A 27,028-nucleotide genomic window follows, 5' to 3' on the forward strand; every position below is an offset into this window, starting at 1 on the left:
GGTTCACAAAATATCTTCACTAAGAGAACTAAGATAAACTGAGAGAAAAGAGATTTGGGCCTCTACAAACCAGCAGTACAGTGACTGGAGAGCAAAGATGAGTATATTCAAATGCTGCTTGCTACTTCTGGGAGATGGACTCTCATACATGTTTTTAAGATGATTTGTTCTGTCATTATTGAATGTGGCTACTTCTCTAATTGAGTATTTGAAGAATGGGATTATTGACCATGAAGAAATGTGAAATCTCTCTCTTTTTTTTTCCATTAAGTGCAATATTTCAGCTAACATTTTGATAAAGTAAAAATGACTTGGCAGTTTGGCAACTGAATAGAGTGACCATGGCTAGCACTTCAGCAAAAAAAGTATCAAGTAAATGACATTATTTTCCCTTTGTTCCTAACAGAGGTAAGAAAGCTGGAGCTTTACCCTGAGCTGTAGGGGTGTGAATCCTTTGCCCATACTCTTTTTAAGATCAAATATTGGAAGTACTTTATTTAAAATATTACACCAATTATTAGAGCACCTTTTGAACTCACAGAGATAGTGGAATTACTTTAAATCACACAGGTATTATAGAAGAAATATGATTACTTCCTTGAAAACAAGAGTTGAATAATTTAAAAAATGTTATCTTTTTCTTTGAAAGAATTTGAGTTATATATACCAAGCGAATTAGCCATCTGCTGTCCTTATTCTAGCTTAATTGTACATGTTTTAAATGTACATAAACAAGTTTAGCAACAGATATTCTGGCTGATTGGAGGATTCATCAATGACAATCATGGAAAACATTCATGGGTACTGCCAATGCATATACTCCTCAGGACAAATGTTTCAACCTTTGGGTTAAGAACCATTTTCAGTTATGAAATAAATCTGGATCAAGATTAACACTTCTAATGAAATGAAATTTGACCAAGTAAAAAACAAAATCAGTGCATCACAAATGGGAGAGACACACACAAACACATCATCATACGTATCTGAGTACGTGTGATGGGATGGGAAGTGGAATTCTTCCATAGGTTTTGGTGAAATGGCTGAAATATAGTACTCTAAAGAGGAAGAGGAGTTGGCTACCTGCCTCAACCAAAACCTACTGTCTCCCATTTCAGGGTTATCCCTCAGTTTGTTTTATTTCAAGGGGAATTTGTCCTGAGCACCAAGCACCAACTACAGTTGATTCTTTCCACTTCATTCCCCTCCCACAGGGAGAGGTGAACTACACACTCGAAGTGCAAGAAATCATTCCTTGAGAAACTGGTTAAGTCTAAAAAGTATTAATGAAAATAAACAATTAGTAAAATCTGAATTCAAATTATTCAGGTATAAATCCTTACTGGCAATTACAGGCTAAACATCTTATTTCTTATAAGATGGTTATGTATTTGAACCTATAGCACTGCCTTTAATTATGTGGGTACTTCGTAATGTTGTCAGATACTTAAAACAATACTTTAAAAAGTTTCTGCCAAGAGTACGTGTCTCACCTGAGGAAATGGCTCTGCTGATGCAAGTAGCACATTTTCTGGCTTTAAATCACAGTGCACAATATTCTTAAAATGTAGATTCCTCAAAGCAACAAGTATCTGTTATTAAAAGGAAGAATTTTTTCAACACCTGGAAAAATCACAGCTAAATGCCTAAAGTTCATCAAGATTTAGAAAGTGTTATTCTGTTTAAGGTTAAAAATTCCCACAATACCCCGTTATGTAAAGGCACTGCTATTTAATTCTTTTAGTTTTAAATTACTTTCTAGTTTCAAAAAAATTTAAAATACCTGTGTGACCATGAATTTAGTTATTCGTTCTGGAAGTCGACTTTTCTCACTGGACAGAATCATTTCCAACATATCTCCATGGAGCTTTTCCATTACTACAAAAACTCGTTCTGGGGTTTCAAACATACATTCCAGGTTTACAATCCCAGGATGGTGCAAATTCTGAAGAGATGCAAGACATTTATGTGATCAACCTGAGTAAAGTTTTACTATGCAAATATCCAACAATGTGCTGCAATTAATTGTACGGGAAAATGGCACAGAAAGAAAAAACATCTTAGAAAAATAAACACAAGCAAACAAAACAAAAAGGATCATAGATTCTGATTTTCAAGTTCTGTACTGGAGAGTGGATGCAGTGAAGAGAAAGGATGTCTTCTCAGTCTCACTGTGTAACTGTCCTGGTCCTTTACTACTTCTTTTCCTTCCTCCTCCTCTTTCGAATCTTCTGATACTCCTCTAATTTTATGCTGTCCATGAACAGGCACCATTTGCCAATCAAAGCTCAGCTAACGACAGAGCTTTGGTTCTTTGGGGCTGTTTGTGAAGGTCTTTGCTCAACAGGTGGTGTAGTCTTTAAGATAGCTATTTATCTGAGCCTTGACCCCACTGTATTACACCTTGATTTGGTCTTCCCTCTTTCAGATTTAGCATCTCTTTACCACCATCATCCCTTTTTCTTGAGCACTACTAGGTTACCAGGCTAGGAGAAATACAACGATAAATACAATACTGTTTCTGCTGCTAAAAAAGCAATCTATCTTACTGGTTTGAAAAAAAAAAAAAAAAAAACCTTCCTCAAAAGCAAAGTTGAGAAGTCACCCATGTCCAAAAACATTCAATAGTTCTTTATTTCTGGACATAAATCTAAATTCCTCTGCTTGGATTTTAGTATCTTCAAAAAATCTGCTTTCATTCTCCTTATTCAATCTTAAACATTGGCCCAATGTTAAACTTTTCATCCTTATTAGTATGTTTTTTTCTTACTATGGGTATCTAATTACACCAAAAGGGCAAACTTTTTATGGCCTATGTGAAGTTGAGCTCCATCTCTAAAATGTGTTTTGAATACACCATCATCTCTCAATTCCCACTGTAATGTCTTAATTTCCCGGAGTAGTTGCCACTGCACTCCATGCGGCAGTACGTATCCCACGGTACTGTTCTGTGTGTCTGTGTATCTCACTGTAGCCTGGGAAGTTCCCTGAGAGAAGAGACTGTGTCTTAGTCATTTTTTAGCTCAATATCTGAATCATAGTTAGTGTTTAAAAAAAATGTTTAGAAAATGAATAGCAAGCATAAAATTAATACTGTTTACTAATCAGCTTAAAACAACTTAATGACATGGTGTTCCAAGTAGTAAAATAAAGTCACAATTTTACAGTAGATAAAGTTAAAAAAATACCCCATGGCGATGGTGTCCTGTTCCCTCTCCCTCCTCCATCCTTAAAAACCATACATGCACGTCCTACTTCCTCCAGAGTCTGTTTTGGTAAATTAAACTTTCATAAAGAATTAATCATTTTCTCCAGGTTTTCAAGTATATCTAATAGAGGTGCACAAGATACTAGCTTAAGATTCCCTTAATTTTTTTTTTTTTACTTGTGATCATCTCAAAATGTTTTTACAATTTCTTATATTTTAATTATTTATTTCATTGTTATCCCACTCCCCCAGCAAACCAGTTTTTGGATTTACTGTATTAAATTTATTAATTTCCACTTTTATCTTCATCAATCCCTTCAGACTTCCTTAGGTTGACTGTTTATCCTGCAACTGCTTGAGCTGGATTCTTAATTCATTTATTTTCATTGTTTCTTGATTAAATATTTGAGGTTATCAAGCTTTCTCTGAGCAGTTGTCCAAAAGCTGTAATATACAGTATTTTCACTGCTATTTTCTGAATACTCTGATCTTTACTTTGCTCTCTGGTTCAAGAATTAAGACCTTAAAATTTTTTTTATCAGGTTGTGGGAGTTTTTGTTTTCTGATTTTATAATTTATTTCTAGTTTTACTGCATTAAGATCAAAGACTACTGTTTATACTACTGTATTTTTGAATTAATGAGGTATTTATTCTTTGCTTTTAGGGTACAGAGTTCAATATAAAATGGTTAGATCTACCTTAAACTTTTTAGGCCCCCTATGTTCTTACTTAATTTTAGCTCCTTCATCTGTCATGGGCTATTATTGTGCTTGTCTGTTCCTTCCTGTATCACCTCTAGTTTTCCTCAATAAATGTTGATGGTATCATTTGGTTTAGTGTGACTTGTACTCTTCCACTGTAGGAGTGTCCTTCTTCAACTCATACTTCATGTTTTCTCTTGAATTAAATCTTATTAGATCATGACCCCCTTGGCTGTCCTCTATTTGAGAGGAACCTAGAGAGGATATCACAACTGTAAATTCCAAGAAAGAGCCAGCAAAACAGAGCTTAGTTGTGGTGCCTCTTCCTACACGCACCCCCTGCTCCATCCCCACTGCTTTTGGAAAAACTTCTACCTATTTTGTAGGTCTAAATTCTCTTCTATTTTTATTAAAGATAGAGTATGCTTTTCTGTTTATCATTTTTTTTTCTTGTAGCTTTTGAGTGATTTCCAAGACAAGGGAAAAATACTGTATTTATACAACAATATTCAAACTAGAAATTTTGCTCTAAAGTTTCTGAGAACATTTTCCCATTTACAGAGGGAGCCATGAGAGCACACCTTTTCTCCCACTACTCTACTACCCTCTTAAGGCAACAGTAAAAGAAACATTTTATGTTACTATATGCCTATAAAATAAAGTATCACCTTAACAAGTTATACAAATGGAGTCATTCCACACTTTTTTTGGGTAAAATTTAACAATATATTATAGATTATTCCCCACATAAATATATGTATTCAGTAAGTATTAAATGAGTGACTTATGTGCCTAGTACCATGCTATGAAGGTAGTGAAGATTCATCAGTAAAAACTGACAAATATCTCTTGTCTCATGAAGCTTATTAATTCTAGCAAATTGAGATAGACAACAGGTAACAAACTCAGAAATTACCTAGTACAGAGGTGGTAAGTGCTATGGAAAAAAGAAAAATAGAGTTAGGGTAAGGGAGTGCAGGGGTAAGGAGAGTGGGTTTAATGCTGAATAGAATGCAAAGGCCTTACTGAGGAAATGACATTAGGGCGGAATCTTGAAGGAGACAGGGAATATGCTGAGCAGATACCGGAGGTGGAAAGCATTCCATGCAGAAGGAACAGCTAATGCAAAGTGCTTGAGACAGGACCACATCTGGTATGCTTGAGGAACACTAAGAAAGTCAGAGAGGCCATCATTTGGAAAAGAGATCCAATTTATTGAGCATAATATCTGCAGTGGAACCTTTTCTGAGAGATTTTTGCTTAGCATAATAAGGAACAGTCACAGATGTCCAAAAATGTCCTCATTTCTGTTAAACTGACAGAAATATAGAGCCTATCACCAAGAGCTCAAGAGAGAGGCTGTTACATTCCTGAGAAGCTTTAAGATTACTTCTTATTCTATAATTTATCCTTCCTGTCACCAGAAAAGCCAAAGCTGTGATCTCAATAATACGCTTAGTCTTTACCCTATCTTTTCTCTACAAGGATGCAGACATGGGAAAGAAAAACTATAGATATCACAGAGCTGCAGGTGAAGATTACAGTACGAGGATCAACCACCAGGCTGGGTTCAGCCTGCCCTTTAGGTTTGTTTGATAAGGACCATATAGAAGAATAAACCAGGGCAAAAGTAAAGATGATACAGGGAGGGGGAAGGAAGGGACCAAAGGGCAGGATGAGTAAGTGTATGTCCGAGTATGGCTCCTGAGTAATGAATTAATAATGAAATTTTAGGGTTTTTTTTTTAGTTTAAGATTTTATACTTGACCTTGGACAAAAGCCGAGAAGTGTTTTTAGTTAAAGATTTTATTTAAGAAAATGTGTTCTAAACAAACTACCACCATAATAGCAGTCCTTTTAATTCCTAGATTACTGTAGCCTAATTTTGCCTTTTTAAAACAAAAAGACTTATGGAGTGAATTCAGATGCTCACCAACCTCACTCTGAGCCAAAAGGTCATAAAACGAAAACAGGTAAAACAAAAAACAAATCCTATTCTTAGCACATTAAACAGACTTGGATTTAAAAATTAAATCAAAGATTAAAACCAATACAAGGCAATTTTTTTTTACCTGTAAAATAGCCACTTCATTACGGAGTTGACTTTCCTGTTTTGTGGGGAATCTCATCTTATCAATTACTTTAATAGCCACATCCCTTCCAGTCTTTCTGTGTTTTCCTATTAAAAAAAACAAAAAAAACAAAAAACCCCCAAAAAAACCAAAAAAGAAAGAAGCAAACTGATATCCCACATACAACACAAAAGCTTTATCAGTTGTTCATAAACTAAAAGTGACATGTATTTACTCGTATTTCTTTTCTTTGGCTCATTTTGTTCTTTCTCCTTCACTCACCTTTAATTTTAAGAAATAAATTATGTTTTCCTTATAGTAGTTGCCCCTAAATAAAGGCTTTCATTATTTGAAACAGCAGGAAATTTGAATGAATTTGTTTGCTGAAAAATAATCTACCGTATTAAAGAAATGATAGTTAACTATGTGACAGTGTTCAGAAACTCTGTCAAGATATAAACATTGTACCAATGAACTAATTTTATTCTAGGTTTACTGGATCAGCCCAGAGTGATTTAGCCACATATTAGAGCCATCCCTGAGGCAGAAAGGCCAACTAGGAGACTATCGTTAACAGTCTCAGCAAGGGATAATTAAGGTTTAATATTACTTTTCTTTTATACCTTGTATCACAGATTATAAAGTACTTTTATGTATATTAGGTTTAATATTAACAACCCCGTGAGCTAATAAGCAGGTGAAGTTTTATTAGCTCCATTTAACTGATGAAGACACTGAGGCACAGTAAGGTTAAACGACTTTGCCAGTGTAAGTCACGGAACTGGAAAGGTCTCAGGTCATCAGAGCTGACAGACACTCATGCCAACAGTGGACAAATGGTGCCATCTGTGTTGGAAAACCAGTAGGGCATATACTTCAATAAACAAACTCATGCAGCCCAACAATTTATAAACTTCAAAGCATTTATTTTCCCCTACGAACATCTTTATGTATCAGCTTCAAGAAAAGATGAAGACTATAACGAATTTTCTGATTTTTTTCTCTGTTACTTTCTAAAGTTTTCTGTTTAAATTAGGAATGATTACTCAGTTACAGTTAAAGGGCTTAGCTAACAGGATGCAGGCCAGCATTTGAGAAAAAGTCACTTGACAAAACTGTGACAAGACATAACAGCTGGCAGATGTTTTTAAATTTCACAATTTTTCTATATTATCTACAATATGCAAAAGGCTATAGTTGCTTACCTCCATAAACGATACCAAATTGGCCTGAACCAAGCACCTCATCTGCAAAGATCTGGTAAACAGTGCTGATGTCCTATTTAGGAAAGAGCAAGCAGTTTTATTATCGCTATAAAATAGTATCAACATCTCTGACTGTTTTTATTCCAATACTTAAATACATTTTTGTTTTTATGACTGAGGGAATTAATTTTCAAGAAGTATTTTATGAAATATTGGCTATGTCCTAAAAAAGCCCAATTTTAATACTATGACAATGTGCAACCATAATGTATTCCATAAGAAGACCTTTGGGGGAAAATGCTTTAAATTAAAAAAAAATCTTATATTTATTAAGTCGTGAGCTATAAAAAGTAAATTAACATAAAAATTAAGAACAAAATTTTATCTACTTTGCCACTAAAGAGATTTGCCATCTTCAATTTGAAAGAAAAACTCAAAGGTTCATACTATTGACTAACTTTGAAAGACTGATGAAAAGAGTTATGTGTGAGAAAGTCTGCAACCCAACAACATTTACCTGTTACAGACTGGTAACAGCGAGATGCCCCATGTGGAAGAGGAAGAGATATTTTTATCAGAGAAATTTACATATAGCTAATGAAAAACTTTCTGACTTCTTTTTCTAGCCTTTTTTTAAATAGTCCAGGGGTTGGCAAACTATGGCTTGTGGGCCAAATCCAACCTCCTGCCTCTTTTTGTACTGCTCCTGATTTAAGAACAGACTTTAACCAATTTTTAACAAATTTCAACCAATTTTTAAATGGTTGAAAAAAAATCAAAATTATAACAGTATTTTGTGAAACATGAAAATTATATGAAATTCAAATGTAAGTGTTCACAACTATTTTATTGGAAGACAGTCTTGCTCATTCCCTTACGTACTGCCTGTGGCTGCTTTCTCACTACAATGGCAGAGTTGAGTTAGTAACTGTATATGGTCTGCAAAGCCGAAAATATTTACCATCTATCCCTTTACAGAAAATATGCTGACCCCCTACTATAACCCTCTACATTGTACCTAAATAAATCGCTAAACTTAATCTATTCACTGTTCCTTAAAGGTCCTGCATTTCCTGTTTCCCTATACTTGCATGAGATGTTGTTCCCCTACCCTCATCCTCTCGGCACTTCTGTCAAGTCTTTTCCATCCTTTTAGACATGAAGTTTTACTTCCTTTAGGAAGCTTTCCCTGCTGACCCAGGAAGGAGCCTATTCCTTCTCTTTGAATTAGCCTATCATGTTGTAATATTCTAATGTCACTTATGAAAACATTAACTTTATTTTCATAATTTAAAAGGAAACTGCCTCAGTTTTCTTCATAAAGCAGAACTCCTCAGGGAAGTTATCACCCACAGAGTCTAGCCTAGTATCTTTAGGCAAACTGCACAATACTTTGGGCTATATACTTACTTCTCTAATAAGATTTTCACATCTTATTTTCCTTAATCACCAATTTGCATATTTTAGCTCTAATTTTTACTTACCACATTCTCCTGGATCTGACAATTAGATACAGAGATACTGGTAGATAAATCTTCTGTAAAATATAAGAATGATGCATGAGAAAAAAACAAAAATGTTAGTATATAACTTAATATTTACTGACACATGAATGCACACAGTATATTAAATTTTAAAAACTTACTAACATATAGTTAATATAATTCCATTCATTAAAACAAGATTTATCCACACACAATACTAATTCATCAACAGGAAACTGGGTGAATACAATATGATAAGTCCTTACAAAAGGATCCTACCTAAACATTAACGATGTACGGCTGTAAGTACTGAGTCAGAAAGCTATTTATGGTATTAGGAAGTTAAAAAGGCAAGTTGCAGGGTAGTGGCATTTGAATTAAAAAAATATATGATTAATTCTGGTGAGTGAGAGATGTAGGGTTGAAGAACAAAGATTTTAGTCTTTATATACTTTTAGATTGCTTGCATTTAAAAAAACATAAAAAAAGCATGCATTACTTTCATAATAAGAATTTAAAAATTAGATAAATGTATATACTGAAATATGATATATATTAAATAACTGATAAAATCAAGTTGTAAAAAGGTCACACATCTTTTACAACAACAACAATGTAAGAACCTTCTCAGAAGACCACATTTTTGTGTCTAAAAATAAAAAGACAGCAAAATAATACAGGTACTATAGTGTCCCCTTCCCCCAAGCCGTCCTCAAGTCAAGAAATACACACCAAATTGTCAACAATGGTCTTCTGAGAAGGGAGATATGATTGGAATAGTGGGGGGTGTCATATGTGTATAGGGAGGAATTCTCATTTTATGTCACATATTTCTATACAGTTTAAATGTCTGTACCACTTTGGCAAGCAAAGAAAGTAACTGACAAGAAAAAGAAAAAGGGGAAATATGGAAAGTAAGCAAGAGAACAGGTGTCAAACATCTAGAATCTCGGAGACAACTCAAGAAACAAGATACGACATTTCTTTTATAATCCCAAATATAAAAATGTAAAACTTCATTAACCAGGAAATACAAGCAGACTATACAACAAACATAAGTAGGACGACTGTCAAAGACTCCATTTTAAAATAGTAAGGCAATTTGAAAATATTTTAAATAATCAAAAAATTAAATATTGAACAAACAAAAAAGGCACAGCATCAACAAAATTAATGAGTCTAAAATTCTGCTTTTCAGTAGTTCCAGTTTCTTAGTTTAAGTCGGTATTTATTTTGTTTCAAAGGCCTCCGCTATCTAGCTCCATCTAGCTTTAACTTCTATTGCCTCCCAGAAGAATTCCGCTCCAGATAAGTTGTCACACGGACAGCAACAACACAGTAATAGTATCACTAATGTGTCAGGAACTGTGCTAAGTACATTACATGCATGTATTGTTATTCCTCTATTAGGGTAGAGAACTGAAGAGGCCAAGATCATGCAGCTAGGAAGTGGCAGAACTGGGCTGTCATTCTCCAGAATGCTCACTCTTAGCCCTTCTGCAATCTGCCTTTAGAGACACTTAACCCTAGGGAAGAGGTCCATGGATGGATTTGAGAAGGTCCCTAAACCCAATTATACATAAAATTTGTGTGTTATGTGCTTGAATTATTTTCTGGAGAAAAGGGTCTGAGGTTTTAATTACAGTATCAGAGAGTTCTGTCTAAAATCCCCTCAAATTTAAGAAGCACTGTGAATATCCATCTATTTACCCTTTAAGAATCAATATTCAACACCAAACATGTTCATGATCATTATCCTCATCCCTTTGATCACACTCATCTCGTCAAGTGACACTACTCCTCCACCCCTCCCACTCAGCTTTGCCTATCCTAGCCTACTTGAGATCCAAGGTGAAGTCTGAACCAGGTTCTTCTATCGTAAAGTTTCTGCTTACTGTTCCTGTCCGTATCTGAGTTCTGAGTAATGCAGCACTCGTTTTTGCACTCTACTGCTTTATGCTACCATCTACTTCCCTTAATAGCTTTTAAATTGCTGTGTTTCTTTCGTATTCTAGCTCAAGGCCTAGCATAATGCCAAGAATAGGTGTGTCCAAAGTAGCTTGGCCGAACTGAAATAAAGTGCATTTAGAAACTGGTTGATATCTATTTCAATTTAAATGTATTTGTCTAATGAGTGAATTATGGTTCCCCACAAACAACACAATGCCAGTGGGGGAAAGTGGCATTTTACTGTGGCTTTCTGATTAAGTGTTCACTTGAACCTTTATGAAATTTAGGTTTTAGTTTATGAATTTTGTTGGTGCAAAGATCATGTGTTTCAAGGTTTGTGTGTGTGTGTGTTTTTGAATGTTTTAATTCAGTTAAAAGAAATACAGCATTTCTGACTTCATAGATTTCACGAATGTGATGTGAACTGTAACACTTTATAGCCTGACAATCTCACCATGAAGCAAAATACTAATGCTAGTAGTTACGTAATCTAATGAGAGGTCATGGATGCCAAACACCTATAGGTCCTCTTTCACTTAATGCTGACAACCCTATACAGTAGGTACTAGTACAGAGAGGTAAATAAGGTACTTGCCTAAGATCACTAAACAAGTTGGCAGAGCCTAGATTTAAATGCAGGGAGACTGACTCTGGAGTCTAGCTCTGGGGATTGTATGTATACATTATAACCAACATAATTTTATAAAGGAATTAACTAATGGTATTGATGAAGATACAGATGAAGCTTAAAATGAGCATTAAAAGTAAATACAGAAACACAACCACACCCATAAAATGCTTAAAGAAATAAAAGGGTAAAAAAGCCATCAACAAGCTTATTGCTTACTGTGATCTTTCCCTTGCCCTGGAGAAGTACAAACACTTGCTTGAGGGGTAACAGGCATGAGAGCTTGGCGAATTGCTTTTTCCCAGCTCTGTGCTACATCAAGTCCCACTCCAGTGGCAGCAAGAACAGGATTGTGAGAGCTGTCCCCATTGTTCTCACCAACAAAGTATACCATAGTATCAGTGATGATTTCAAAACAGTGTGGGTTGCTGCCTTGTGAAATGTTTGTGAAATCTTGTGGCGAAGATATGCGGAGAATTTCTGAAAGTGGAATTTCCTGAAGTAAAAAATTAAGCATTGGAAAATATGAATACGTCTTTGTCTTTATCTTCAAATACACTAAAGAATCAAAGATACGCATTCCTAATAAATGCCATGAAGGCATACACAAGTATGCTGCATAAAGAATGCATAGTCAAGTCTTATGACAATATCTGCATGTCCAGCAACGCCAGAGGCAGAGCATGGGGTGTAAACCAAGGCAGTGATTCAGGCCTGTAGCAGGTCGTTAGAACACAAGGAAGGAGAGGATTTAGGAGGACAACTGCCACTATATCAAACACTCATCATTTTCCAATTGTCATTAAACCAACTCAACAACTACTTCTCTAGGGGCTGCTGTCTGCAAGATACAATCCCAAAGCAGTACAAAGCAGGAACAGCAGCAAAAGAAGAATGTCATTGCAGATTGTTTAAGAACTCCATTCTGGTTCTGCCCATCATTTATGTTTAGTCCACTTCTTAAGGCAAAAAACTTATTTATAAAAACCCACCCAGGTCAAAGCAAGTCATTAGTTTCTATTTTCTTTCTTACTGATACAAACAATGACAATGTTGTTTGGTGGCAGTCTGTGACATGCAAAATGTGGAGCAAGCTGAGCAAAGAGGACTATGCAAAAGAGATGAAGAGCCAAAATATGGCAACTGAGGTCTAAGGTAAGATGGAAGATAGGAGAAATACTATCACATATTGCCTCTTCTGGACAGGCAATAATCATGGGACTTTCTAAACAGTCTAATCTAAATCATAGTACAGGTGTCCCTCGGTATGCAAGGGGCACTGGTTCCAGGACACCCACAGATATCAAAATCCATGGATGCTCAAGTCCCTTATATAAAACAACGTAGGCATCCACAGATACAGAGGACGAACTGTATCCAGAAGGAAAGCAGCAGCAATCTGACAGGCAGGCCAAAAACAAAGGAAAACACATTGAAAACTCTCTTTGGTCTGTTGTGGGGGGTGAAATAGAGGGGTGGGGACAGTTGCTTCAACAAGGCACTTACTAGTAACATCTATAAACTATATTAGGCAGAGCTGTAATAGGTATATTCCAATATAACAATTAATGATTATTTAGCTATGTTTGGAAAACATACAATATATTAATGTACATTTTTTAAAATGTGAAATCTTTACCTTGTAATACTTTGATCCGGATTCATTTTGAAACAATGTTAGACATTTGCTGTCCAGTCTCCAATAATGCCTCTTTCTCTATATAAAGAGCATAAAACGGTGAGGTTCAAAAATAATGACTCCTCCAAAGTGCTTGTATTTTCCTTTTTCTTTCCTTTCTATTCATAAACCTGTACTTTTGAATAGGTTTAAAATTCATAGGGTTCAACATTTGGAAAATATATAAAAGCACGCATACACAAATACATGTGTATTATACACATATAGATATGTAATTTAAGTATAGGCTAAATTTCTAAAGGTTGGCTTGCTGAGTCAAAAGATATGTGCACATGTAATTTTACTGACAGTGATAAATTACCCTACACAAGATTTGACCCAATTTATAGTCTCATCAGCAACATGAGAGTGCCTGTTTATGCAAACCTGCACTAATGCAGCATGTTAATAAACCTTTCTAACATTTTTTATTGAGTTATAGTCATTTTACAATGTTGCGTCAAATTCCAGTGTAGAGCACAATTTTTCAGTTATACATGAACATACATTTATTCACTGTCACATTTGTGATCAATGTGATCTTTGCTATACTGATAAGTAAAAACTGGTATTTTGGTAAAATTTTAAGTTGAATTTTTTTATTAATAAGATAAAGATATTATGTTTAAGAGTCATTTGTATTTCCTTGTCTATGAACTCTGCTCATATTCTTTGCCCATTTTTCTATTGTGTTGTGGTAGTCTTTTTCTTATCAATTTGTTGGCACTCTTTACATATAATGGAATTAATCCTTGTTTAGAATGAGTTGAAAATATGTTTTCCAGTCTGTCATTTGTCTTTGCTTTTGTTTTTTGCCATTTAGAATTTTTTTAATATAAGTTTTAAAAGATATGTAAAAACAAAGACTTTGCTTTTTTAGAGCAGTTACAGGTTCTTAACAAATTAAGAAGAAGATGCAGACATTTCCCTTATGCCCCTGTCCCCACGCCTCCCCCATTGTCAACATCTCTCACCAGAGTGGTACATTTGTTACAACTGAAGAACCTACATCATAATCACAGAAGTCCACAGTTTATACTATGTTTCACTCTTGGTGCTGTACATTCTACATGTTTGGATAAATGCATAATGACATGTATCCATCATTATATTATATAGAGTATTTTCACTGACCTAAAAATCCTGTGTTCTCATCCCTACTTGCCCTCACCCCTGATCTTTTCACTGTCTCCATAGTTTAGCTGTTTCTAGAATGTCATATAGTTAGAATCATACAGTATGTAACCCTTTTTTTATACTGGCTTCTTTCACTTAGTACTATGCATTTAAGATATCTTTTCATGGCTTGATAGCTCATTCCTTCTTTGTGTTGAATAATATTCCATTGTCTGCATGTACCACAGTTTATTTATCCACTCACCTAAGGACATTTTGTTCCTTTCAAGCTTTGGCAATTATGAATGAAGCTACTATAAATTTCCATATGTAGGTTTCTGTGTGAACGTAAGTTTGTTTTCCTTTGGGTAAATGGCAAAGAGTACAACTACTGAATCATATGAAAAAAGCATATTTAGTTTTGTAAGAAACTACCAAACTGTCCTCCTAAGTTGGCTAAACAATTTTGCATTCCTACCAGCAATCGAAGAAAGTTCCTGTTGCTGCTCTACATCTTACCAGCATTTAGTGTTATTGGTGTTTAGGATTTTGGGTTTCAGGATTTGGGATATTAGGATTCTAACAGATGTGTAGTGGTATATCATTGTTTTAATTTGCATTTCCCTGATCACGTGATGTGGAGCAATATGCTTATCTGCCATCCGTGTAACTTCTTTGGTGAGGTATGTGTTAAGGGCTTCGGTCCACTTTTTAATCAGGTTGTTTCTTTACCACCAAATTTTAAGAGTTCTTTGTATATTTTGGAGAACAATCTTTTATCGGATGTCTCTTTCACAGATATTTTCTCGTAGCCCATGGCTTGTCTTCTCATTCTTTTGCAGAGAAGTTTTTAATTATAATAAAGTCCAATGTTGCCATTTTTTTTCATGGGTTGTACATCTGGTGTTGTACATCCAGACCTTTTCTGAATCTCTATTGCTCTACCAGTATATAAAAATAATACATTAAATATTCCACCTTTAAAAAATTCTTTACAAATGTAACCACAGTTTCAGTGTGCATTAATATATATCTATGATGCGTTAATATATATCTCATTCTCATTCTGATTTAAAAAATGCACAAAACAAAGCAGATAACAAAGTCTCACTGCCATAATAAAACATCTGTGATTACTGACCAGGGTATCCCTGCTGGTGTAATGGACCATCCACCCTTCCTTCACCATCGTGCTGCTCTTCCTCTTTGTGTGCTTGATGGATTGGACGACCCTCATTAGTGGAATGTTACTGCTTGTTGATGGACTAAAAAATATTTAAAATTTATGCAAATATTTATAATTTCAATAAAAAAATCATAAATATTGTAAGCTGCTCAAGCCTTTTGAAAGATAATTAGGCTAACATTCTTTAAAATATCTTAGGAAGACAATTTTTCTTCTTAAGAAGAAAATAAATTAATCCTGTTATGATGATACATAGTTAATTTATAAAAGGCCAAGATTCTACTGTAAGTCATCATTATTTGTCATCAATATTTTCTGGAGGGTCACAAGATATAAGAAAACAACAAAGAGAGCAGCAAGAATCCTCCCCAAATGGAAAATCTGGAGCCTGGGAGAGGGTCTCATTTGGGACTTCTGCTGAGGAATCTCCTTGCCCTAGGCAGCAAGATAAATCAGTAAATTCATAACGAGGCAAAAAGTAAGCATATCTATACCTCAATTCACATGGTTCAAATGTCAAATTCCACTATTCATGTTGTTAGCAAAAAGTACTTATAGTAGAAGATACTGAAAGAGAAATCATTTACGGATATTGATTAAGAAAGCAAAAACAACAAATAATTTGGGGGATGTGTGTGAAAAACACAGTTTTTCAATTTGAATCTCAAATAGTTAAATACTTTCTCTTAAATTATAAAGTACCTATGACTGGGAAACTAGCTAAATTCTCTTAATAGTCTCCAAATTGGGTAAACACTGAGTTTTAGTTTAAAATGACGATGATAATAGTAGCTGTAGTTTAATGATAAGACAAATGGAATAAAGATGACTCAGTCATGTGAGACTGATATATGATCTATTTTCTCTAAATGCCTCTTTGTTGCCAATGAAAAACAAAACCTGCTAAAATGTCAACATTTTATCACAAAGTAGTACATCCTACATAGGCCGTATCTACAAAATACTGTATTTCTATAAACACAGGAGGATACATGAAAGTTTTATAGTCCAACAGCATTTTTACAAAGTGCAAATAAGTCAGATTAATTGTGGTAATATGAAAACTGTCCCCAAATTCGCCACTATCCTTTTTGTGCAACATTCTCAGGTACAGATTCTTACTGGTGTTTCTAACATCAGGTAATCTGCTTGTGTGAAGAAACAGGAAGCTTTAAGTAGTGGCTCCATTCTGGCAGTTTGTGGTGGCTGTTCCACAGCTAGACATAGACTATAAAGGACCTTCTCTTTAAGAAAAAAGGATTCTCAAATCTTCCCATCTTGAGTAGATGGCAAGAGTGATATATTTCAGAAAAATACTGTGGTGCATGTAAAAGAATTAGCCACCGTTTAATTAGATTTTAGGTTCCACTTAAAGAAATGTGGTTTGTTCTTTATTAACAGATCTCCTGGATTGAACTTGCATTTTGAAGTAGCTTGCAATACATATGCATTACCTGATTGTTTTAATAGCTTCTTCATCTCTTTCCACATCAAGATCAGATGGATCCAAGAAGAACATTTTATCCTCTGGGGGAGACGGTTCTTCTGTGTCATCCAAGCCCCGACTACCATCACTGTTCATGTCACTACTGTCAATATCCATTGGTATATCTGTATCTGTTCCCAGACTGGAAGGTTCTGGCAAAGTTTTAAATGAATTCAGAATTTTATATTAATGGGATATCAATACAGCTAAACAGAAACAGTATATTAAATGTGAGAAAAAAAAAGTTTTAAAATTCTTAAAAATGAAAATATAGAAAAACATCTTTATGATTCAGGATAAGAAAATATTTCTTAGGATGATATGAAATGCACAAACCATAAGGCAGAAAATTAATTTGATTACTTAGAGTTTCAAATTTTGATATGACAAAAGATACTAGAAGCCAAGTAAAAGATAAGCCACCACTATTATACATCTGGTCAACTGATTTCCCACAGGGTCTGAGAAAATACAATGAAGGAAGAATAAACAATCTGTTGAATAAATGGTGCTAGGACAATTGGATATCCACATGCAAAAAAATAAAACTGGATGCCTTCCTTAAACTAAAAAGTTTACTTAAAGTGGATCACAGACCTAAATGTAAGAGCTTAATCTACACTGAAACATGGATGGACTTGGAGATTGTCATTCTAAGTGAAGTAAGCCAGAAAGAGAAATACCGTATGATATCACCTATATGTAGAATCTTAAAAAAGGACAAAAAGAGCTTATTTACAAAACAGAAACAAACTCACAGACATAGAAAACAAACTTATGATTACCAGTTGGAGGAAAGGGGGTGGGAAGGGATAAATTAAGAGTTTAAGATTTGCAGATACTACTGTATATAAAATTCTACTGGATAGCATGGGGAGCTTTATTCGTTATCTTGTAGTAACCTATAATGAAAAAGAACATGAAAAGGAATATATGTATGCATATGTATGACTGAAACATTATGCTATAAATCAGAAATTGATACAACATTGTAAACTGACTTTACTTCAATAAAAAAAAAAAGGAAAGAAAAAGAGCTTAATCTATTAAACTCTCAGAAGAAAACATAAAAGTAAAGCTTTGTGACCTTGGGTTAGGCAAAGCCTTCTTAGATACCCCACCAAAAATATGTGACAAAAGAAAAAAATTAATTGGACTCCATCAAAATTAAAAACTTCTGTGCCACAAATGATACTCTGAAGAAAGTGAAGACAGTCCACAAAATGGGAGAAAGTATCTGCAAATCATATATCAAACAAGGGACTTATATCCAGAATATTTAAAGAACTGCTACAACTCAATAATAAAAGGATAAATAACCTAGTTAAATGGGCAAAGGACCAGAATAGAAATTTCTCCAAAGCAGATGTAAAAATGGCCAATAGGTACATAGAAAGATGTGCAATATCAATTAGCCATCAGAAATGCAAATCAAAACCACAATGAGACATAACTTTACACTCACTAGGATTCTGGTCATAATCATAATGGCAGACAATAACAAGTGGTGGCAAAGATAAGAAATTAGAGTCCTTACACACTGCTGGTGGGAATGTAAAATGGTACAGCTGCTTTGAAAAACAGTTAAGCAGTCCTCAAAATGTTAAACACAGAGTTACCACATGACTTAGTGATTCCACTACCAGCTAGCTACCCAAGTGAAATGAAAACATGCTCACAGAAACTGCACTCAAATGTTCATAGCAGCATTGTTCGTAATAACCCCAAAGTAGATAAAACTCAAATATCCACTGACTGGTGAATGGATAAGTGTGGTATATTCACGTAGAGGAATATTGTTTGTCAATAAAAAAGAATTAAGTACTGGTACATGTTACAACATGGATGAATGCTGAAAACATTATGCTAAGGGAAAGAAATCTGTAACAAAAGACTACACATTGTATGATTTCATTTATATGAAATGTCTAGAATAGACAAAAACATAGAGACAAAATAACACAGACATAGAGATAAAAGCTGATTTAGTGGTTGTCAGGGGCTAATGGGAAAGAGTAAATGGTGAGTGACTAATATGGAGTTCTTTTTGGGGTGATGAAAATGTTCTAACATTAGATTGTAGTGATGGCTGCATAACTCTGTGAGTAAACTAAATGTGTAAATTGTAAGGTATACAAATTATTTCTCAATAAAGCTGCTTAAGAATGATAAATCACAACCGAGAGAAGGTATTTGTATCACATAAAACTGACAAAGACTTAGTAGAACTACTGACAACTCCTGCAAATTGATAATAACAGAGAAAAATGGACAAAACACGTAAATAGGCAATATATAGGGGGAAAAAACCCTAAATAATCAGTAAACAGTTGAAGGATGCTCAAACTCATTAACATACAGATTAAATTAAAATAAACAGTATTTCATATCCATTTGTCAAAAGGTAGAAAAGTACAAAAATACACAAACTATATAAATCTAGAAAAGGCTTCAGTCATATAGAAAAACTGCATTCGAAGTAACTGAAATGAGAAAACAAGACATGCTTTGTCAATTGTGTTACACAGCAACCACAGAAAACATGCCATAAGAGAAAATGTAAACTCTTAAGGACTTTAATTTTCATTCCTGATGCTTTTCCTCCTATAAAACTACTTATATTCAATTTTTACTAGTCACGTAAATGTTAAAGAAAAATTATGCTGAAAGTTTAAACTCATTACTATTTACTTTTAAAAAAGGTAATCACTGTGATTAATATAATCTTGAAAAGAAAAAATAGGCAAAAAAGAGAAAATGTTTAATGATTATTTGATGGAGAAAGAAAAAGTGAGATAGTACAACAGTTCTAAAGGTTAATATGGACTAAGAAGCCAGAACTTACGGACTGAAATCCCAACTCTACCACTTATTGGTTGTACTTCCTGAGCAATTCATTTAATGTTTTTGTGCTTAAGTTTATTCACCTGTAAGTCCTTACTTCAAACGGTCCTTCTTAGGTTTAAACGTCAATATATGTAAAGAGTTTAGAACAGTGCCTGGCTGTAGTCAATAATTATTAGAACTATGAAATAGTTCTAGGGACAACAGCAGGGTTTTAAAATAAGTTTTGTTATGGCTAAGATAAAAGAAGCTATGCAGCACGACTGACCATATAAGACTACAGTGGTACGTTGTTAAGGGGAAGACAAGAAGGCATAATTAATAAAAGTGTACCATTCCTGATCTCTGAAAAAAGGCCAGAGTTAAGAAAGTAAATAAAATACACAAATATAACCTTATACAAAGACAATATACAAAAAAACTGATCTCTTCCAATCTTTTATGGAAATTAAGAGAAAGACTTTTACCTCCATTGAAAGTAACCTCTCCAAGGCAGTCTCTCGGTACTTTTGATGCACAACGTTTATGGCAGTTGAATCTACAATCTAAAATAAAATACTCAGCTTATTAATTTATGTAAAAAAGTCATGCAGTAATAAATATGGTTAAAGACTTTCTTTACTCACACAGAGTATTCTTAATAATGATGATGAAATAATTAAGTTTTCCTTTACGAGAACCCAGGTATTAGATTAAACTCCGACACAACTTCTTAACAGTTGTTCAAGCCGTCAGGGCTCAGTTTCTTTATCTATAAAATGACATTTTATACTATTTGTATAACGCTTTGCCAAAATGTTGCTGGCAGCACCATGTTTCCTTTCTTTACCTCACATTCTTCTTTCCACATCCTCCTTAAGAGTTTCTCAGGCTGATTAAATTCTTTTCCAACATATGTCAGGCACTTACTTTCAATTCCTAGTTAATAGGACCTGGTGCATAAGCAGAAACGAGACTGCAATTCTACAACAATTTATTAGGAATTATGGGCTTTCCCATACAACCTTGTAAGGAAGGACTGAGCTTCCCATGCACAAGGTCTCTCACTTGCAGTACATAATGGTTCTTCAGCCTGCAAGAACCTCAGAGTTGACAGCACTGCAGATCTGTCAGTCAGGTCCAAGCTGCTCAGTACATCTGTATAACTTAGTGGTTCTCAAACTGTGGTCACCAGATCAGCAGCTTCAGCATCACTTGAGAACTTGATAGAAATGCACATTCTTGGGCCCTACTCCTGAACACTACATTGGCAGCTCTGGGAGAGGAGCTGGGAAATGAAATGTGTGCTTTAATATCTTCTTTAGGTAACACTGAAATTGAGACCCACTGCTGTAACTACTGTCTAAACACTACCTTTGAAATACTTCTACCAGCAATAACTAGGTAAAAATCATTTCATGTCTTGACTTAAGAGTAATTTTGTAACCCTTGTGATTCAAGAAAATTCTGGGTACTGTGCCAAAAGCACAGGGTAAAAGGTCATTATTAGAAAAGCTCCAAGAAATTAATAATTTGGTGGATGATAAAACTTACATTATATAATAATGTCTTTTAAAATAAGAGGACCTAGGAAAAGTCATATACAGTATTAATATCTTGCATACATTAAATCATTAATTCGTTCTTTATCTCTCATGAGGCTTGCAAATTGTGAAAATAACAAGGTTTCCATTTTCCCTTTCAAATGTAGAACCAAATCTGTGGCCCACCTGTAGCAAGTATGTAGGTTCTAATTACAGGCATTTCTACCCCTCTGTGTTCCTACCCACATTTTAATTAATTTACAAATTATTTCTTATACTTTATATATGCTTATATTAGCAGACTTGAAATTTTAATGTAACAAAGTAGAAAATAAACAGATGAATGAATGAATAGCTGTTCTTAGAAATGTGTATTTTCTCAAATGATTCAGCGTAACTGTTTTATCTTAACTATTTCTTTTTTTCCGTAGCTTGACAACTGAATGAAAATGACTATTTTGCTTTTTAAATACCTTAATTCATATTATAAAAATATAGGAATCACTGAAGTAAATTATAATTATTTTGATGGATAACTAAAACAGCTTAGCTGTACAGAAGTATAACCTGCTTCTTTCTAAACCAATATAAGCATAAAACATTATTCTTTCAGAACTCTAAGAAGTTAAACTAATAAAAGAGTGGCAGAGTTAACTGGTTTTATTTCAAAATTAATTAATCTACATATATATTTTAGTTTCTGTATAAAATACTGTACTTTTCTGCACATGGTTTTAGAATGCTTCCATTCTGCTCAGTAGAACAGCACCAGTTACTACCTTGACTAAGATTATCTGTTGGCTAGAATTTGTACATCTGTTCTTAATGTTCTTTCCCAAAACATTCCTTAGTGGTTGCTTGCCAATACACTTTAGTGTTGGTATTTAAAAGTATTAATTTATATATTAACTCATATTCAAAAGTAAGCTGTTGAAATAAAATTTCAACATTTCATTAAGCCTGTGTGATGGTTATTAAATGCCTGGCAACAAATGTACCACCTGTTCTCTATTTGATGGTCTCCTGTGTAGCCATATAATGCCAAGGAAAGTTTTCTTATATGCTCAAGTTAAATCTACATATAATTACTTGGCTTTATATTGTTAGCAGGATTTATTGTTGCAAAGACCTCAACTCTAATGTTTTACCTAGATAATAGGTAATTCAATTCCATAAATAGTTCTATATAAAAAGTATGGTATTAAGAACTGTTAAAGTAATCAGATGAAAAATAAGTACATAATATTACAGACAGATTACTTATACCCTATCCTGGCTCAAAGCCTAATAACACATTTAAACTCTCTGCTTTGGTTTTCACATAATTGTGCATTACTGTTGAGAAGCTATGAGACAAAAAGATAAAATTATCTTTAAAAAGCATTAAAACATTATATAACTATAGGAAAAATCCCATTACTCTATTAAAAAACCTAGTTCATTAAGAGATGTTTTTAGAATACTATGATAGTGTTCTGGGTTAGTATCCAAATATGGATGGTCCTTATAATTCCCCATAGTGACCCACTATAATTCCAGTAGCTTCTAATATATTCTGTCTATTTCAGTGTAACTATTATCTGGAATGACAATTTTTGTATAGCTCTGATAGTTACATAATTAAAAACAAAAACAAAAAACTCTTGGAATACGTGTGCATGTATGACTATTTAACGGAAACAGGAAAGTATTATTTTGTATTTTCGGTAGTGTCTAGCTCTGGAATCAAAAGGACTTAAGCTCAGATATCAGCTTACTTGCTCACTAACCATTCCATACTGCCAAGTGTTAAGCAGCCACACCTACAGATCCAAATTCTAGTTCTTCCTTTTACATTCTAATTTTTGTTTAGCATAGTTCCTGGTACACAATACATATGTTGTGGATAGTAGTCGTCGTTAATAAACACCTGTGTATGTGTATTTTTTCTTTTCTAAGTTAACAACTATGAGACCAATTTATTTGCTTAATGCTTCTGAAATAAAAATATTTTAAACCTACATTGGCTAACAAAAAGATATGAATTTTACTTAAGAAAAACATCCAATCCTACCTTTACACTGCATTCCTTGGCGAAAAAGGCCTTTCAGTAACCGCTTGCAGTACTGACATATTGTGGGGCGCGTATAAGAGTGAACAGCAAACGTGTGTGGAACTTTTACCCTGCACATTACCATCTTTTCCATCCAGATCGGGCGACCACTCCAAGAAGGAATTCTCTTACTAGGTTCTTGAACATGTGACTAAAACATAAGTAATTTCCAGAAGTGTAAGTCAGTATTAAAAAGAAAGTATTAAGAGCAATACTTGACCACAAAAGTCATTTATTTCAAACACTAAAGCCAAAAATCTAAAAATGTGGATCTCAGCAGTTTCCTTTGGAAGCTGAATTTCCCAGCCCTTGAATGAGAAAAGTGCAGAATTTTTTGCTATTGTGTTAAAAAAAAAAAAAAAAAAAGATTTTCATCCTCACATACATATATTCACTGATTAACTATTATTTGCCAGGCACAGACAGCATTTTGCAAATAAAAAACAAAAATCTTAAAATGAATTTATGACACTTTCAAATCCCTTCAAAAACCTTACCAAGAAATTAATCACAGGAAAAGTAAATTCAGAAAGTGTTACTGCTGCTCATGCTGAACATAACGTCTGAAAATATTTCAAAACAAGTCTTAGTTTTTCAAATTTATTTTAACAAATACTAAAGTATGTATGTGAAAATCTAAGTTTAATTAATGATGATGATATAAATGATGAAATGATGGCAGATAAAAAGCTATAACAATTTTACCCTTAATAATTATGCTTTAAGAAGTTCCTTGATATTTAAAGTATTTTCTAATTATTTGGGTTTTTTCTCTCAGGTGAGCAAAAACGAAAAGTAAAGAAAGTGTTAGTTAAAATTTTTTATGTAATCTGAGGGATAAGTGGATTTTTAAACTATGGACCTTTCTATGTATACAAAGGAAATAACCAAATTAGATTACAGTCAGATCAATGTGGCTCATCCCATTCATTCAACATTCACTGATTACTGTAGGCCAGGCCCTATACTATATATCGGGGATACAAAAATGAATACAGTTCATGTCAAGAACAAAATCCAAATACCTACCTACCATCTAGATGTATTACAGATTTTGTTGTAGCTGCCTGCACCTTTACTGTCAGAACTGCCTCCTATAACCAGTAATGACTGTTAACTCTGAGTTGAAGCATGCTACATTGGCATATTCAACCAATGGAAGCAAAGAAAGCAGAAGAAACCAAGAGACAAAGAAGTGTACAGGAGAAATGTAGGGAGGAGAAAATAAAAGGCCTTTTTGAAGCAGAAAGAAGGAAACGAAGGAAAAAGAAAAAGACAGACCAATGGAGGAGAATACTATATAAAAAGAACACAAATACAGTCTCTGATGGATAGCTTTTCACTAACCTGTAGCCAGAAATGTTCTAAAGCAAATTATGAAGAAGTTTAAGGAAAGTACGAAAAGAATGTTAAAACCCAAACCAAACTTGCATGCTTCAGTTGTCCTGCTCTGGTCTGGCCCACCCCGCCTCCACGTACAGAGCACCTTCAGCAAAAGGAACACTACCGTGATTCTACAGAGCTGATGAAGCAGCCGGTGGCAACTAGAAGTGGATGTCTGAGGCCTTTGCTCATCCCTGGCTCCCTAGTCTAGTGGTGATGCAACACCATGCTTCTCTTGTTCCTGCTTCTACCACTTTCAGTTTGTCTCAAGTTTAAAACACACACTATGGAGTAAGACTGATTTAGCCAGTCATCAAATATATAGGGTACTCCTGTAAGGAAGAACTTCCCTAACAGATCTCTTCATACGCCAATGGACCTTTTTGTCAAATCCTGCTGGGATCAGGGTACCAGGGACATGGTATACAGCATGTGTGCAAGGAAATACTCAGAGGGCTGTGCCTGAAGCAACCACCTAATTTTTCATATCTCGTACAAGAAGTTATTCATGTTACCCCTACTTTAAATATGAAAAAAATATGCTCAAAAGGATTAATAATCCTAAACATTAGTATTAAAATCAAGACCTAGACCAAAGTCTTCTATATGGCAGTCCAGTGATTTTTAACCTTTTCCCTGTCTCAGCACACCTGGGCATATACGACAATCTCATCAATACAGCGGCTCACCACTGTATTGAGGGAGGAGGGCAGGAAGGGGATGGCAGACTTAATCAAAATCTGGAGAAAGGAGGATGTTGGTAAAATTATCTAGAGCATTTGGTTAAAATGAGACCAGTGAGATTAGAGTAACTAGAATTGAGTGAAAGTTCTTTGCTTACCTGGCTTTAATGTCCCCTTTTACAAATTACTGCTTAGCTTAAATTCTTACTTCTTTCTTATTCATGTGAGCCAGAAATTTTCTAAAAGTAATCTGATTATTTCCACAGTGTGGTTGTATAAACGAACACTGACTGAAGGAATTTCTCCCCCCAAAATTTATAAAATATTGCCAACTCTCAGCTATATATAATTACAAAGACAATAAAAGAATTTAAAGGTAGCAATTTCCTAACTATATACATTTGACTTTGTAATATTATTCAGTGAAAGAAACATCTCCACTTTAATATGTACACTTAGACCCAACAGTTTCTTTGTACCTTGATTCTGTCCTGTCCCCTCAAGAATTTTCCCAAATGTATGCAATGAACATTGGTCTCTCTCATCTCCGAATAGCCATCGTTCAATTCTGGTTTCTCTATTCTCAGTGGTCCCATTTCAAACAAATTCAGTGAACAGTCTATCTTCTGCTCTTCCATATCTGTACTTGATTCCCTTTAAACTGACTTCAGACACTAACAGAAACTACCTTCTTACATGTAGACAATGACAACCTCAGAGTTAGATTCAAAGGCTTCTATTCCCAACTGGCCTTTTCTTATTTCAGCAGTCAGTGAAGTTTAATATCTTGACTCCTCAGAAACTTTTCCTCCTCGCTCCTTATCTATGAAATCAGGATAACAGCTATATGTTCCAGGACTGTGGTGAGGATTAGTCAGGCATCCAGGATGAAGACTGGCAAGTGAGAACTTTTGAGTTTTTCCCCAAACTTGGTTCAGATTTGAGGTTGCTCCCACCTCCTCACTGCTGTCTCCTCCATTCCTTTAAAGTGTCCTCTTTTCCCATTCTCCTTTCCCTCTGATTTCCCTTCATGAGCTCTTAGCACGTCTCTAACTACACATTCATTTTTGAGATTGCATGCTTTGACTGACAAAAGTAACCTTGAGATATCCCACTCTACAATTTCTGCTTTTCTAAAATACTCTGCACAATATAACTAATTCAAACATGCCACTAGACTTCTTACACTTCCTAAGGAATTTTCATCTTCAGGATAAAATAAAAACGAATGAACTAAAACTTAATACCTTACTCATCTGCTCTGTCCTGCTATTTCCTAATCTTGTAATACTCAGTGGGTGTGGCAGACACATGGATAATACTTGTGGGATTCTCAAAACAACATGTCTTATCCTTCAGTTCCCAATCCCAGCTAAGTTTCCAGTGCAGTTTATGTATAAAATGCATTAACTTTTCTATTACCAATCTTTTCCCAAGCTTTTACATATGTATATAATAACTCTTTGCTCTCAGTTTCTAATGCCACAGCACTCTTCTTCTATTTTTAAAATCTCATAGTAGGGCTAAGCAATATGGAAATACAGGATTTTTATTTATTTAATTTATTTTTAATTTTTTAGACTAAGATTGATTGATTGATGAATAATTCATTGATTTATTTAATGGAGGTACTGGGGATTGAACCCAGGACCTTGTGCATGCTAAGCATGTATGCGTCCCTGAGCTATACCCACCCCATGGAAATACAGGATTTTTGTGAAAGAATTTCAGAAGCTCCTTACTCTGGTGCTTCAGTTTAGCAAAATCTTGTGACAAGGGTGTCAAGAC

General features: G+C 34.5%; 1 protein-coding gene across 1 annotated transcript in view; it reads right to left on the reverse strand.

Annotated features, from left to right (window-relative positions):
• PRKD3 (protein kinase D3) overlaps positions 1 to 27,028 on the reverse strand; it is a 73,395-nt gene that overhangs the window by 7,112 nt on the left and 39,255 nt on the right. Inside the window, exons 6-16 of the mRNA XM_074378726.1 lie at positions 23,136 to 23,325; positions 20,027 to 20,104; positions 16,684 to 16,867; positions 15,185 to 15,308; positions 12,889 to 12,966; positions 11,469 to 11,745; positions 8,672 to 8,724; positions 7,188 to 7,260; positions 5,983 to 6,089; positions 1,784 to 1,945; positions 1,494 to 1,592 (exon numbers count right to left, since the gene is read on the reverse strand). Of these exons, the coding sequence (XP_074234827.1) occupies positions 1,494 to 1,592; positions 1,784 to 1,945; positions 5,983 to 6,089; positions 7,188 to 7,260; positions 8,672 to 8,724; positions 11,469 to 11,745; positions 12,889 to 12,966; positions 15,185 to 15,308; positions 16,684 to 16,867; positions 20,027 to 20,104; positions 23,136 to 23,325 (1,425 nt within the window). The remainder of the gene's footprint in view (positions 1 to 1,493; positions 1,593 to 1,783; positions 1,946 to 5,982; positions 6,090 to 7,187; positions 7,261 to 8,671; positions 8,725 to 11,468; positions 11,746 to 12,888; positions 12,967 to 15,184; positions 15,309 to 16,683; positions 16,868 to 20,026; positions 20,105 to 23,135; positions 23,326 to 27,028) is intronic.

The sequence above is a fragment of the Camelus bactrianus genome, chromosome 15, assembly GCF_048773025.1.
Source record: "Camelus bactrianus isolate YW-2024 breed Bactrian camel chromosome 15, ASM4877302v1, whole genome shotgun sequence".
Taxonomy (NCBI): Eukaryota; Metazoa; Chordata; class Mammalia; order Artiodactyla; family Camelidae; genus Camelus; species Camelus bactrianus.